We start from the raw sequence: 13,568 nt of genomic DNA on the forward strand, positions 1-13,568 counted from the left end.
AGCTAGTATGATCAGAAGGTAATTTTGGGAGATACAGTCCAAAAAAGTAACTTTCCAATATTCTGGACAGCGCATGTTGCCAGAATTCTGAAGATTGCATGTTAACCGGAAAAAGGGAACATACAATGACTTAGAAACACCCCAAAAGTATTAAAGTAAAGTCTCTTTATATGACATGATTCAGTCATTCACAAAGAAAAGTGCTCAAATTATCTTCTCTCATAAAACGGCGAAAATGAAAAACACTTAATAAGAATGATATCTGATACAATGCATATACATATTTTAAAACTCTCGAGGAATGCTCCTGCAAATGTTCAATTCAGCCAGCTTCGATTGTTGAAAAACAAATCATGTGAATCCTCTTGCAGGTAGAGTACACTGAGCAGTTTTCATCATCTCTACAAACAGTCCAGGGATACCCCCAATATAGGGTTTGTTCAAACAGGCGAACTTGGTCCCACAGCCACGTTTAGCAAAAGTGTACACCTGGTCACCTAGGACAAAGAAGAGGGAGAAGTCAGCCTTTGTGAACATATCACCGTTATTAATTTCATAGAATCACTCAGTCTAGATTCGGAAGGAATTACCAGGGCCATCTAGTCAAGTCCCTGCCATGCAGGAATGCACCACTAAAGCACTCATGAAAAATATGATCCAGCCTCTGTTTTAGGACCTCCAAAGATGGAGAGTCAGTCCACCACCATATGAAGCAATCCATTCCACTATCAAATAGCTCTTACAATAAAAAAATCCATCTAATATTTAAGTTGGAACTCTTGTTTTGTAATTTGAATCTACTGGACCTTGTTCTAATTTCAGGAACAGCAGAAAACAAGCTTGCTCCATCTGCTATATGGCATTACTTCAGATATTTAAAGATGGCTATCATGACACCTCTCTGGCTTCTTTTCCCCAAACTAAGCATATCTAGTCCCTAAGTTATTAAGTTACTGAGCCCCCGGTGGCACAATGGGTTAAAGTGCTGAGCTGCTGAACTTGCTGACCAAAAGGTCGCAGGTTCAAATCTGGGGAGCAGCGTGAGCTCCCGCTGTTAGCCCCGCTCCGGCGGGAAGGTAATAGCGCTCCATGAAGTCATGCTGGCCACATGATCTTGGAGGTGTCTATGGACAACGCTGGCTCTTCAGCTTATAAATGGAGATGAGCACCAACCCCCAGAGTCGGACACAACTGGACTTAATGTCAGGGGAAAACCTTTGCCTTTTACCTTAAGTTATTTCTATACCTTTTATTCAAACTCAGAAGTGGAGTGGCAAATCAAAAGACAACCTGGCAAAATGGCACTACCTAAAAGAACCCCACACCTTGTGTGACTGTGGAGCAGGACAAACAATTCCACATCTGCATGCTTGTCCACTATGCCCTGCCTCATGTACAGAGGAAGAATTGTTGGCGGCTACAGGCAATGCTGTTGCTGTTGCCCATTTTCGGTCAAAAGATATTTAGCTGCTTGTGCTCCTTCTATTTTTATCAGTTTTATATGAATTTATGCAATGCTTTTGATACAAAATAAATAAATACATTTATTATCTTGGTCACCTTTCTCTGATCATGTTCCAGCTTGTCAATATCCTTCTTCAGTTGGGCATAGTATCCTGGGAGACATCTGATCAAAGTAAGTGGGACTACTACTCCAAATCTGGATATTTTACATTCCAGCATTTATGTAGCCAAGAACAGTATTGGCTTTTTTGGTTGCCATATTAATCTGCTGATTCTTGTTTAGCTTGAGATCCACTAAGACCCCAGATCCTTTTCACAGGTATCACTTTCAAGCTAGGTCCCCCTTTCTGTATTTGTGCCTTAATAAGTTATTTAGATCCTGTCTTTGGATCCCATCCCTCCTACAATGAGCTAAAAACCATGGGGATGGGTTTTTTAATTCCTACTTGATCCTTGTGTGGTAGGTAGGCCTGCAAAAAGAAGAGTGACTGGGCCAAAGTTATCCACTGAGTTTCTAGAACCCTGTTCTACTATATGCCATGCAATACTCAAAGCAAAACAAACTAACCACTATGCCAATAACTATCATTTAAGGGGTCTCATGATCATCATCTCTCTATGGATTGGGGTGGGGAACAGCAACACCTAACACAACACATAACATCAATTATAACCCAGAAACTCATCATTATTGCAGATTCATTAGTTGTTGGTTTCATGGTTGCTTTTATAGTTGTTATAATGTTGTTTTTGTTTTGTTTTATGCTGTTGTTTATGCATTTTAATGTGTTATATTTTAACTCTGAATGACTGGGCTTGGTCTCTTTGTAAGCCACCCCAAGTCCCTTTGGAAAGATGGAGACGGGGTATAAAAATAAAGTTGTTGTGGTTATTATTATTATTATTATTATTAATAATAATAATAATAATAATTTAATATGCATTAAAATATACCAAGAGATCCTTTCAAATTCATAAATTAATAATAATAATAATAATCTTTATTTATATTCCACCCTCCACAAGAAACTCAGGGTGAATTACAGAATACATATATGGCAAACATTCAATGCTGTTATGCAATTAACAACAAAGACAGACAGTACACAGACAGAGGCAAAGGCTTCCCCCTTTTCATCTCTGGCATCTGGAGGCTGTGCTCAACTCCGGCCATGGGGAGGTGCTCTTGTTCCATTTACCATGCCGAGGAGCCTGTTGTCTGTGGACACCTTCTGACTGAATTGCCGGCATGTCTTCATGGGCTCCTTTTACCTCCCTGCCAAATTGATCAACTCACATTATTATTTTCAAACTCCTAGGTAGGCAGAAGCTAGGGCTGATGGAAGGAGCTCACCCCAACCCGTGGCTTTGAACTGCCAGCTTTTTGATTGGCAAGAGTTTTTGCAGCTGGTGGTTTAACCCCCTGTGTTATATTATCTGGATGGGCTTGCTAGAAGAGGCTGGTCTTTACAGCTGTTTTAAATTCAGAGATTGTCTCCAGCCGACATATTTCTCTGGTGCATCATTCCATCATCTGAAAGCAGCCAAAGAAAATGTCCTTTGGGTAACACTCAGCCTAGTTTTGACTGGGATCTCCAAAAGGCCCGAGGATATGGATGGGTTATATAAACAGTAACACAGTTATAGGATGTTTGGATGTTGGCGAGGCAGTAACTGCTTTACCCCTGTTGATCTCAAGGAAAGTATAATTTATTCCTGGCAGAGATAAAAAGTTTGAGCCAGGCGATCATAAAAAGTTCCCTGAAAGTTTTACCCATATGGAACAGAAATGGAGAAACCACGGTATTCCAAAAAGTAAAGCTCTAAAGCTTTTCAAGATGTTTGTTTCTAAATGTTGGGCTATGATCCTACACAAAAAAGACTTCCCAAACAACAAACAAAATTCCACTATCTGTTTTAGCTAAATTACCCAGATTTGTTTGTTTCCCTCCCTCTCCCTCTCTCTTTCTGTTTTCACCACTCAGTCCTTACCCTGTTGCACAGACATATCGTAGTAGATACATTTGCTCTCTTTTCCATGACATTTTAAGGTCTCCGTGGGCTTGCACATAGATTGTTTTGAGAAGCATCCAGAACAGAGTAGCCCATTTGGCTTGGTATTCATTGGTGGCACTGGGAAGAATCACATTGACTGTTAGGAGCAATATCCTGCATATCTTCTCCTTGCAAAATGAAATGTGTGATACAAAACAGAAAGTGGTAATTATCATCATAGAATCATTGAGTTGGAAGAGACCTCATGGGCCATCCAACAGCCTGCCAAGAAGCAGGACAATCACATTCAAATCACCCCCAACAGATGGCTGTCCAGCCTCTGCTTAAAAGCCTCCACCACACTCTGAAACAGAGAGTTCAACTGCTGAACAGCTCTCACAAAAAGTCCTTCCTCATGTTCAGGTGGAATCCCCTTTCCTGTACTTTGATGCCATTGTTCCACATCCTAGTCTCCAGGGCAGCAGAACACAAGCTTGCTCCTTCCTCCCTATGACTTCCTCTCACATATTTATACATGATCATCATGTCTCCTCTCAGCCTTCTCTTCTGAAGCCTAAACATGCCTAGCTCTTTAAGCCACTCCTCATAGGACTTGTTCTCCAGATGGAGCTAATCCACATCCTGTAGCTTAGGTTTCCACTATAAGACTGAACTAAAAATGGCTCCCTCTCTTCCCATGGCCCTGGGGAAAGGGGCAGAACCAAAACTTAACAATGATAGACAGGTGGCTAGCCTTATGAATGCAAACCAAGGGAAGCCACCTTGTTGCAAATGCATGGAACCTTGGGATATATGCAAACACTCAATAGAAAAAAATGAAGCTGAAGCTCCTGGTACAGCTGTACCAGCACAGGAGGGAAAAGCAAATGTGTGTTCTTCAGATGAGGCTCAAACATTGCTTGGCTACACATATTCAGATTTTAATGTATTGCAGATTTAATTATTGGAAGAACCATTTCCGCCAGTGTAAATGTACCAGTCTTTCAATGGGAAGTGTGGGCCTGCTTTTGGCTGATGAAAGAGTCAAATTAACTAGGCCTCACAACCTCCGAGGATGCCTGCTATAGATGCAGCTGAAACATCAGGAGAGAATGCTTCTGGAATATGGAACAGCCTGGAAAACTCACAGCAACCCAGGGATTCCGGCCATGAAAGCCTTCAACAATACATTAACTAGGATTGTTGTTATGTGACTTCGGGTCAATTCAGCAGTGGCACATGCTGCCTCAGAGCCTGGTGGAATCTCCTTCTCTGGAGGTTTTTCCGGAAGGGCAGCATGGCTATCTGTCAGGAGGGCTTTGATTGTGGCAGAGGGGCTTATAGCTGCAGCTTGGCCTTTTCCTTTTCTTCTTAAGGGAGTAGCTGTAGCAAGGGACAGCCTTTTTGGAAAACTAGGATTGTTGTTATATGACTTCAGGTTAATTCAGAAGTGGCATATGCTGCCTCAGAGCCTGGTGGAATCTCCTTCTTTGGAGGTTTTTCAGGAAGGGCGGCATGGCCATCTGTCGGGAGGGCTTTGATTGTGGAAGAAGGGCTTATTGTTGCAGCTTGGCCTTTTCCTTTTCTTCCAAAGGGAGCAGCTGCAGCGAGGGGCAGCCTTTTTTGGAAAACTAGGTGGGGCAGAGAAGGAAGGGAGGGAGAGAAGCCTCTCTTCCCAGACATGCAGCAGCAGCGATGGTAGCAGCCAGTGTCTGGAGCAAGCAGGGCAACTGGGGAACCTTTCTTTCAAAGAAATAAAGAAAAGTTGCAGGGGAAAAGAGACAAAGGGCCACTGGGATGAGAAGCCCAAGACCAGAGCCACCTGAGGAGAAGGCAACACTTATTCGGGGTGAAGGGACAAAAGAGGCTGACATCTCTTTTCTCTACTCTTGAGGAGTTGACCTTTTCTGGGGCCCTGAACCCCAAGAAGGAAGGTAAGAAGGAACAAAGAGTGGAAGGAAGTCAAGAAAGGGAGGAAGGAAAGAAGCAAGGGAAGGAGGGAAACCCAAGATGACTTAAATGAATGCTTAGAAGGCATGTTCATCAAGTTTGCAGACAACACCAAATTGGGAAGGATAGCCAATACTCCAGAAGACAGGAGCAGAATGCAAAACGATCTTAACAGATTAGAGAGATGGGCCAAAACTAACAAAATGAAGTTCAACAGGGACAAATACAAGATACTCCACTTAGGCAGAAAAAAATGAAATGCAAAGATACAGAATGGGGGGTGCGTGGCTCAAGAGCAGTACGTGTGAAAAAAGATCTTGGAGTCCTCGTGGACAACAAGTTAAACATGAGCCAACAATGTGATGTGGCAGCTAAAAAAAGCCAATGGGATTTTGGCCTCCATCAATAGGAGTATAGTGTCTACATCCAGGGAAGTCATGCTAACCCTCTATTCTGCCTTGGTTAGACCACACCTGAAATATTGTGTCCAATTCTGGGCACCACAATTGACAAGCTGGAATGTGTCCAGAGGAGGGTGACTAAAATGATCAAGGGTCTGGAGAACAAGCCCTATGATGAGCGACTTAAAGAGCTGGGCATGTTTAGCCTGAAGAAGAGAAGGCTGAGAGGAGGCATGATAGCCATTAGGCTTGGTTGATCAAGAAAAAAAATGGTTCTAAACTCGTTTCGTATGTAGGGGGCGCTGGAGGTTCGATTTTTAAATTATTTCCGAAATTTTCTTTAAAAAAAGATCGAAATTACCAGAAAATACGAATTGTTTCCTTTGTTTCGTTAATGGAAGGTGCCCTTCCCTCCCTCCAGAACCATTACAATCTTGCAGTTTCCCTTCCATCCCTTGTGGCAGAAAAGAGAGGTGGGCGTGGTCAAGCAAGCTCCTTGGAGGTCTCGCCCCCAGTGACCAAGCACAGCGCTCCTTGGAGATGTTAAAACTAACACTTTTAAAATCTCTCACCTTATTTCTTTTTCCTGGCAAGCTGTCCAAGGGAGAGGTGGGCATGGCCAAGCACAGCGTTCCTCGGAGGCCTCGCCCCCAGCGACCTCCGAGGATTGCTGTGCTTGGCCACGCCCACCTCTCCCTTGGACAGCTTGCCAGGGAAGAGAAAGAAAAGTGAGAGATTTTTAAAGTGTTGGTTTTTAAATCTCTCACCTTTCTTTCTCTTCCCTGGCAAGCTGTCCAAGGGAGAGGTGGGCATGGCCAAGCACAGCACTTCTCGGAGGTCGCTGGGGGTGAGGCCTCCGAGGAGGGCTGTGTTTGACCACACCTACCTCCTTCCTCTTTGCATCGGCGGCATTGCGAGGTGGCTGTGGCTACGCCCAGCTCTTCCGCATCGCTGCTTGTCGCCAGGGAGGTAGTGACGCCCACCTCGCAAAGCCACCAATGCAAAGAGGAAGGAGGTGGGCGTGGGCAAGAACAGCTGTTCCTAAAGGCCACGCCCCCAGCATTTACGATTCACTGGTGGAAGTCGCAAGGAAGATGGAGGCGCAGCTTCGATATGGCAAAAACACTTCCGGGTTGCCAAAATGAGTCGATATCGCTTCTAAAGGTAATTATTTAACGAATTAATAACAAATTAAGAAATTAACGAACTGGATCAACCAAGGCTAATTGCCATGTATAAATATGTGAGAGGAAGACATAGGGAGGAGGGAGCAAGCTTGTTTTCTGCTTCCCTGGGGCCTAGGATACGGAACAATGGCTTCAAACTACAAGAAAGGAGATTCCATCTGGATTTCCCTCCAGCATCTGACTGCTTCCCTTGTGAGTGTCTGGGGTTTTTTTTACTGTATCACTCAATGCTTGCAAAAATTATTCTTGTGGTACTACCACTCCAGAATTCCCCAGCCAGCATTCTGGTTGGGGGATTCTAGGATATACCATCCAAAAAGTAACTTCTGAGAATTCTGCAAGCAGCAATGGCCTTCAGAGTCTAAACTGAAAGTAGAAGGAATGAAGAAATAGTGGTAATGGAAAAATAGAAGTGAAGTTTATTGTTACTCCTTGCCTCTCTTTTAATCCTTTACCTATAATGTTCAGAGATTCCACCTGAACATTAGGAAGAACTTCCTGACTGAGAGAGCTATTCAGCAGTGAAACTCTCTGCCCCGGAGTGTGATGGAAGCTCCTTCTTTCGAAGCTTTTAAACAGAGTTTGGATGGCCATCTGTCGGGGGTGCCTTGAATGCAATTTTCCTGCTTCTTAGCAGGGGGTTGGACTGGATGGCCCATGAGGTCTCTTCCAACTCTATGATTGTATGAGTGGGCCAGAGGAAATTTAAACAGGGGGCACAATTGGCCAAACTTTGGACATGCCTGATCCAGACAGTTTGAAATTGCCTAGTTGCAGTACTAAACGTAATCAACCCAGCATTCGTTGCATCTTAGTCAACCTAACTGCAAGAATAATTCTCTAGGAAGCAGTCTCTTTGTTGGGAACCATTTTCATCAGTATCAGCTTTAAAAGAAGAAGAAGAAGAAGAAGAAGAAGAAGAAGGGGGAGTTTAAAAGCTCAGACACTCACATTTGACAGTTCCCCTGTTGCAGAGAGGCTTAGTGCAACACATCGCAGCTCTCCGTTTGCGCTGAGAAGGAAAAGTAAAGGTTGTGGAAGATGGGAAACAGTAGCTTTTCCTGGTGCAACCTTTGTATGTGGACATCCATCTTTCATTCCCTGGGATTTCCATAGAAGAACAACAACAGCATCAGCATACATGTAGTCTAGCCATTCCCTCCACATTTGCAGGTTAAGCATTTGGTTACTCGTAGTTCATTGTATTTGTCACTTGTATTGCTGCTCTACATGACACCGAAAGAAAATACGTAGAAATGCTCTGTTCCATCTCCCACAAATCTATGTCCTCATACAAAGACATATGTTTCTAAGTGAATTCTGTCCATTATTATTAATATTACTATTAATACTATTATTATTATTGTGTGCTTTATCAGAAACACGAGGATGCTTACTAGAGGTGTGCATTTTTCATTAGTCCTCATAAGTCATATCAGAGGCCCTGCTATCGACCCCACCACTGTCGCAAGTGAGGCTGGTGGGGACGAGGAGCAGGGCTTTCTCAGTAGTGGCCCCTCACCTGTGGAACTCACTCCCGGGGGAAATCAGGGCATCATCATCCCTCCTCGCCTTTAGGAGAAGTGTGAAGACTTGATTATGGGACCAGGCCTTTGGGCACTCCGGCAATTAAATCAGACAACAAGGTGAGTAAGACCAGCAGGATTGATGAAGTGGAACGTAAAACTAGATCAATGAGTAGCGAATGCCGACCATGTAAGAGGAAAAACTGGGTTTGTATTTGGTTTTATTGATTTTATTGATTTTATGGTTATAATGTATATTTGGTGTTAACTGTGTACTGATGTAATTTTGTGTTTGATTGTTTTTATGATGCAGGCATCAAATTGTGCCTTGCTTTTGTAAGCCGCCCTGAGTCCCCTTCGGGGTGAGAAGGGCGGGGTAAAAGAACCCCAAATAAATTTGTGGGAGCCCCCAGTGGCGCAGAGGGTTAAAGCCCTGTGACGGCAGGACTGAAGACCGACAGGTCGCAGGTTCGAATCCGGGGAAAGGCGGATGAGCTCCCTCTATCAGCTCCAGCTTCTCATGCAGGAACATGAGAGAAGCCTCCCACAAGGATGATAAAACATCAATTCATCTGGGCGTCACCTGGGCAACGTCCTTGCAGACGGCCAATTCTCTCACACCAGAAGCGACTTGCAGTTTCTCAAGTCGCGCCTTATACTATATATATATATATCAGATTTCTCACATTCGTACCTATGAGGCGATATCAAACACATGGTTGGGGCCATGCCAAAAACTTAAGAATCGAAACTTACCCTATACTTTTTCATTTGCATTTTGTAAATTTCAGAAGCCTCCCAAAAGTCAGTTTTATTTTCAGCACAAGGAAGCAAAGCAAAGCCAAAAAGTATGCCTCTTTAAATTAATGGCCTCTTACCATTAATGGCTCCTCACCTCTCACTGTTAGGAGAGGGGAAACCGAGCAGAGTTCATTGGGAAAGAAAGCACAGAACTCTGGGAAATGTAGTTTGGGAAGGCAAGGAGCCCTATGGCAGAGAATGTAAAAAGCCCTGCACCCCAAATAACTAAACTGAATCTAAAGTTCACCAAAAACTGATTTGTAACCCTTTTGGTACTAATGTTGGAAAGTGGTCCCTGGTCAAGTGGTCCCTGGTTAAGTAGTCCCTGGTTAAGTAGTCCCTGCTCCAAGTGAACCTTACTTTGGAAACACTTTAGAAAGACTTTAGAAACATATAAATTGTAATTAGTCTCTCTGTCTTCTCATAATAATTACGTCATGTCCATCTAAGGGGTTTTTTTTTTTGAAAAAAATGTCTAGTAAAGTCCAATCTGTAGGGTATTTGTATGCAAATTTATATGCAAGAGATCAATTTCCCAGACAGGAAAAGAATTCAGAAGTCAACAAGAAGATTTTATTTTTATTTTTACATATTTTTTACTATTTTTTCCTTTTTTCTTTTTCTTTTCAATAAACTTTTTTTCCCTTTTTTTCCCATTTTTATCCAATTTTTTAAAACCTTTCCTCCCCTACCCCCTCGCCCCCCCAACCCACTCCAATCTCCATTAGTAGGGAAACTTCCATACCCCTTTAACCATAGCTAACCATAGTTTGCATGCATAATTATGCTTTACCACAATATATCTAATAAACGCAATGACATTTTTATATAGGTCCAGAGCATCACAACCTACTCCTTTCTGTTCTTACAGAAGATAGTGGCACCTAGAGAAGCTCCCTTCTCAAAGATTTTAGATCTTCAATTGGCTTACCAAGGAAGAGATGGTCTTCAGATAGCCTAGACCTGTGCCATACCTACCTAATAAATATTCTGTAGTGACGATGAGACAATGCTTTTGTTTCTTTGGGCAAGAATATGGTGGCCCTGAACATGTGGAATTGGTGCTGCTACAGCGTTCACACAGCAAGCAAAAACCTAGATTGGAGAAACAGCCAAATAATAATATGAAGAACTAAGGTCAGTTCCATCTTCTTCATTCTTGAGTAAGATTACTCCTCTGTCACATCATGTTGTTGCCAACCTCTCAATCTATCTATGTATATAATAAAAGTCAGTGTTTGTATGCGGAGGACGGGAGGTGTATGTGGCAGCGTTCTGATTGGCTGCCACTGTGGTACAATTTGCATATGGTCTCTGATTGACCACCCCCAACATTCCGAGGTAGCAGAGGGAAAAGGAAAGGGGCCTGAGGCTGTCAGAAATGGTTGGAGTTGAAGTCCAAAACACCTTGTGGCCCTCAACAATGACAGAACAAAACCAAACCTGGCACACAGACCCCCCCCCCCCAAGACCCACTCTACATTCTGGTGCAGTTTCAGCAAGGATGGACCATGGATGACGGGACTTGCAGTACTTTAACTCACTTCCTTAGAGTACTGTGGCCCACACCAAGGATGGATCAGGACCAAACTTGGCAAACTTGGCACGGATCAGGACCAAACAATGGCCAACTTTACAAGCTAGTGCAGTTTAGGGCAGGATGGGCCACAAATGATGGGATTTGCAGTACCTTCACCCGATTCACTTTCCACAGATCATTGTAGCCCCTACAAATCACAGACCAGGTCCAAACTTGGCACACAGAGCCCCCATGACCCACTCTACATCCTGCTGCAGTTTGAAGGAGGATGGGCCATGGATGATGGGACTTGCAGTACCTTCACTCACTCACTGAAACCACTGCCACCCTCATCCAATGACTGATAAAGACCAAACTTGCCACACAGAACCCCCATGACCCACTCTATATCCTGCTGCTGTTTGGAGGAGGGTGGACCATGGATGATGGGACTTCAAAACAATGCAACCATCATCCAATGACCAATAAAGACCAAACTTGGCATACAGAACCGCCATTACCCACTTTCTCTAATAACCCGGGTAGCACCAGGTCCCCAAGCTAATCTCTTATAAAGTACAGGCTTCTTTGGAAATAGCAGAGCTATAGCAGAACTCCAATACACATAACTCCTTATGACGGAGTTCTGGTTAAGGGATTCTAGGAGCTGGACTCCCCAACATTCATTTTTCAAAGTTCTGGATGGGAGTAATGGTGGTCTTAACTCAAAAAAAAACTGGAAGGCTAAACTGGAAAGCATTGTCCTAGTCCTAAGACATGGTGGGCTTAGTAATGCATGCCTGCATTGGCTCTCTCTTGCCCTCTGAGTGGTTTCTCTGTTGAGGGCTACTGCAGTTGACTTTAACATTCGAAGTCCAAATATCAGGAATAATCCACAGAAATCAAAGTACAGGAGTAACATCAAAAACCAGGAATACAAAACCAGAATAAATCCAAGACATGAGATGCAGGAACAGTCCTCAAAACTTGGAATCATGAGCCATGAACAAAAGGAAACATGGAACATGGAACTAGAAATCCCTTGTCTAAACAATAGATCTATACTCAAGCACCAATGTTGCCTGGACTGAAGGACCCATCTACTGGGCTAGCTAATACAGAAACAGAGTTTTGTATTCTGGTGGGGGTGGTGTCTTCTCTTCTTCTAAGATCAAAAAAGTGAACCCCCCTCCTCCTCCTCTCCTTCCTTTTTGTCTTCTTTTTCACCACTATTTTATTTGGGTTGATGTGGCTTTAGTTCTGTCATTACTATCCCTACCACCACTACTATTGCCTGTAGCAACTGCTGCAAACTGGAGCAGAGGAAACTCCAAAGTATTCAGATGGATAATTCATGTGTACTGCCCATCCCTAGAATATAATAAAGGATTATATTCTACTAGCCATCCCCTGCCATGCATTGCTGGGGCCCAGTCTGTGTATATGTGCTTTGTGTGTCTATATGTGTATGTATATATATTTGTGTATATGTGTATATGTGTGTTTGCATATATACATATATGGTTTTGTGCATGTGTTGTAATGTAATTTTTCTTTTTTGACTTTTAAGTCTCTTCTGCTGGGTCATCCGGAGAGGCCCTGCTCGTGATTCCGCCTGTGTCGCAGGCGCGCTTGGTGGGGACACGAGACAGGGCCTTCTCTGTGGGGGCCCCCCGACTCTGGAATGCCCTCCCAAAAGATCTCAGACAGGCCCCTACATTGGTAGTCTTTAGAAAGAACTTGAAGACCTGGCTATTCCGATGTGCCTTTCCAGAATAGGAATCTCCAATAACAAGTCCCAGAAGCACTTTAGTAGAACTAAGATTGCTGCACACTGCACACTGCACTTGCCCTACAATCCTCACATACCACCTATCACATCAGCACTTTTAATCCTGTACCCCTTACTCTGGCCTGGCCCAGTTTTCATAGTGTTTTGATGTATTGTTTATTGCATGTCGTTAATATTGCTTTAACTGTTTTTAATTTTGCTTTAGGTGTTGTATTGTTGTGTTGTGTTTTGAGGCCTTGGCCTTTGTAAGCCGCATCGAGTCCTTTGGGAGATGCTAGTGGGGTACAAATAAAGATAATAATAATAATAATAATAATAATAATAATTTTAGTGTTTTTCTGAGTGACAGTCACTCGTTGGCCTGATAGGTGTATTGTGTCCAAATTTGGTGTCAATTCTTCCAGTGGTTTTTGAGTTATATTAATCCCACAAATGAACATTACATTTTTATTTATATAGATGGACTTACCTGTAGCAAGCAGGGAAAGGAAACAGATCAGCGATGTCAGCATAGTCTTGAGAACATATCAGAAAAAGAAAGGAAAATTGGGGCTTAGGTAGCATCTGCAGGAGAAGTATCTAAGTTGGTCTAAGTTAGTAGAGCAATGGCTCCCAACCTGTGAGTCCCCAAATGTTTTGGCCTTCAACTCCCAAAAATCCTAACAGTTGGTAAACTAGCTGGGATTTCTGGGAGTTGTAGGTCAAAACACCCGGGGACCCACAGGTTGAGAATCACTGCAACAGTGTGTCTATCCTGGAATAGCAATTTTAAAAAAAGAATTGTGCAAGGTGCTGAATATTATCCTTTAAAATAAGCCTGGTACTTTGGATAGCTTCCCTAAGACTACTAATCTTATTCCCATGTCTAGACAGGATAACAGGGTGAAGGGAGAGCGCAGAAAAGGGATTGCATAATATATCTGGAAGGATGAA

General features: G+C 43.1%; 1 protein-coding gene across 1 annotated transcript; it reads right to left on the minus strand.

Moving 5' to 3' along the window:
• Nucleotides 1–347: 347 nt before the first annotated feature.
• Nucleotides 348–13,147, minus strand: LOC137097947 (phospholipase A2 inhibitor and Ly6/PLAUR domain-containing protein-like). The gene is made up of 5 exons (XM_067473418.1): nt 13,105–13,147; nt 10,303–10,419; nt 7,949–8,098; nt 3,457–3,597; nt 348–497 (listed from the first exon to the last, which is right to left on the minus strand). Exons 1-5 carry the CDS (start codon nt 13,145–13,147, stop codon nt 352–354), a joined length of 597 nt encoding a protein of 198 aa, XP_067329519.1. The 3' UTR covers nt 348–351.
• Nucleotides 13,148–13,568: the final 421 nt, after the last annotated feature.

This window comes from Anolis sagrei, chromosome X (assembly GCF_037176765.1).
Source record: "Anolis sagrei isolate rAnoSag1 chromosome X, rAnoSag1.mat, whole genome shotgun sequence".
In the NCBI taxonomy this organism is placed as follows: Eukaryota; Metazoa; Chordata; class Lepidosauria; order Squamata; family Dactyloidae; genus Anolis; species Anolis sagrei.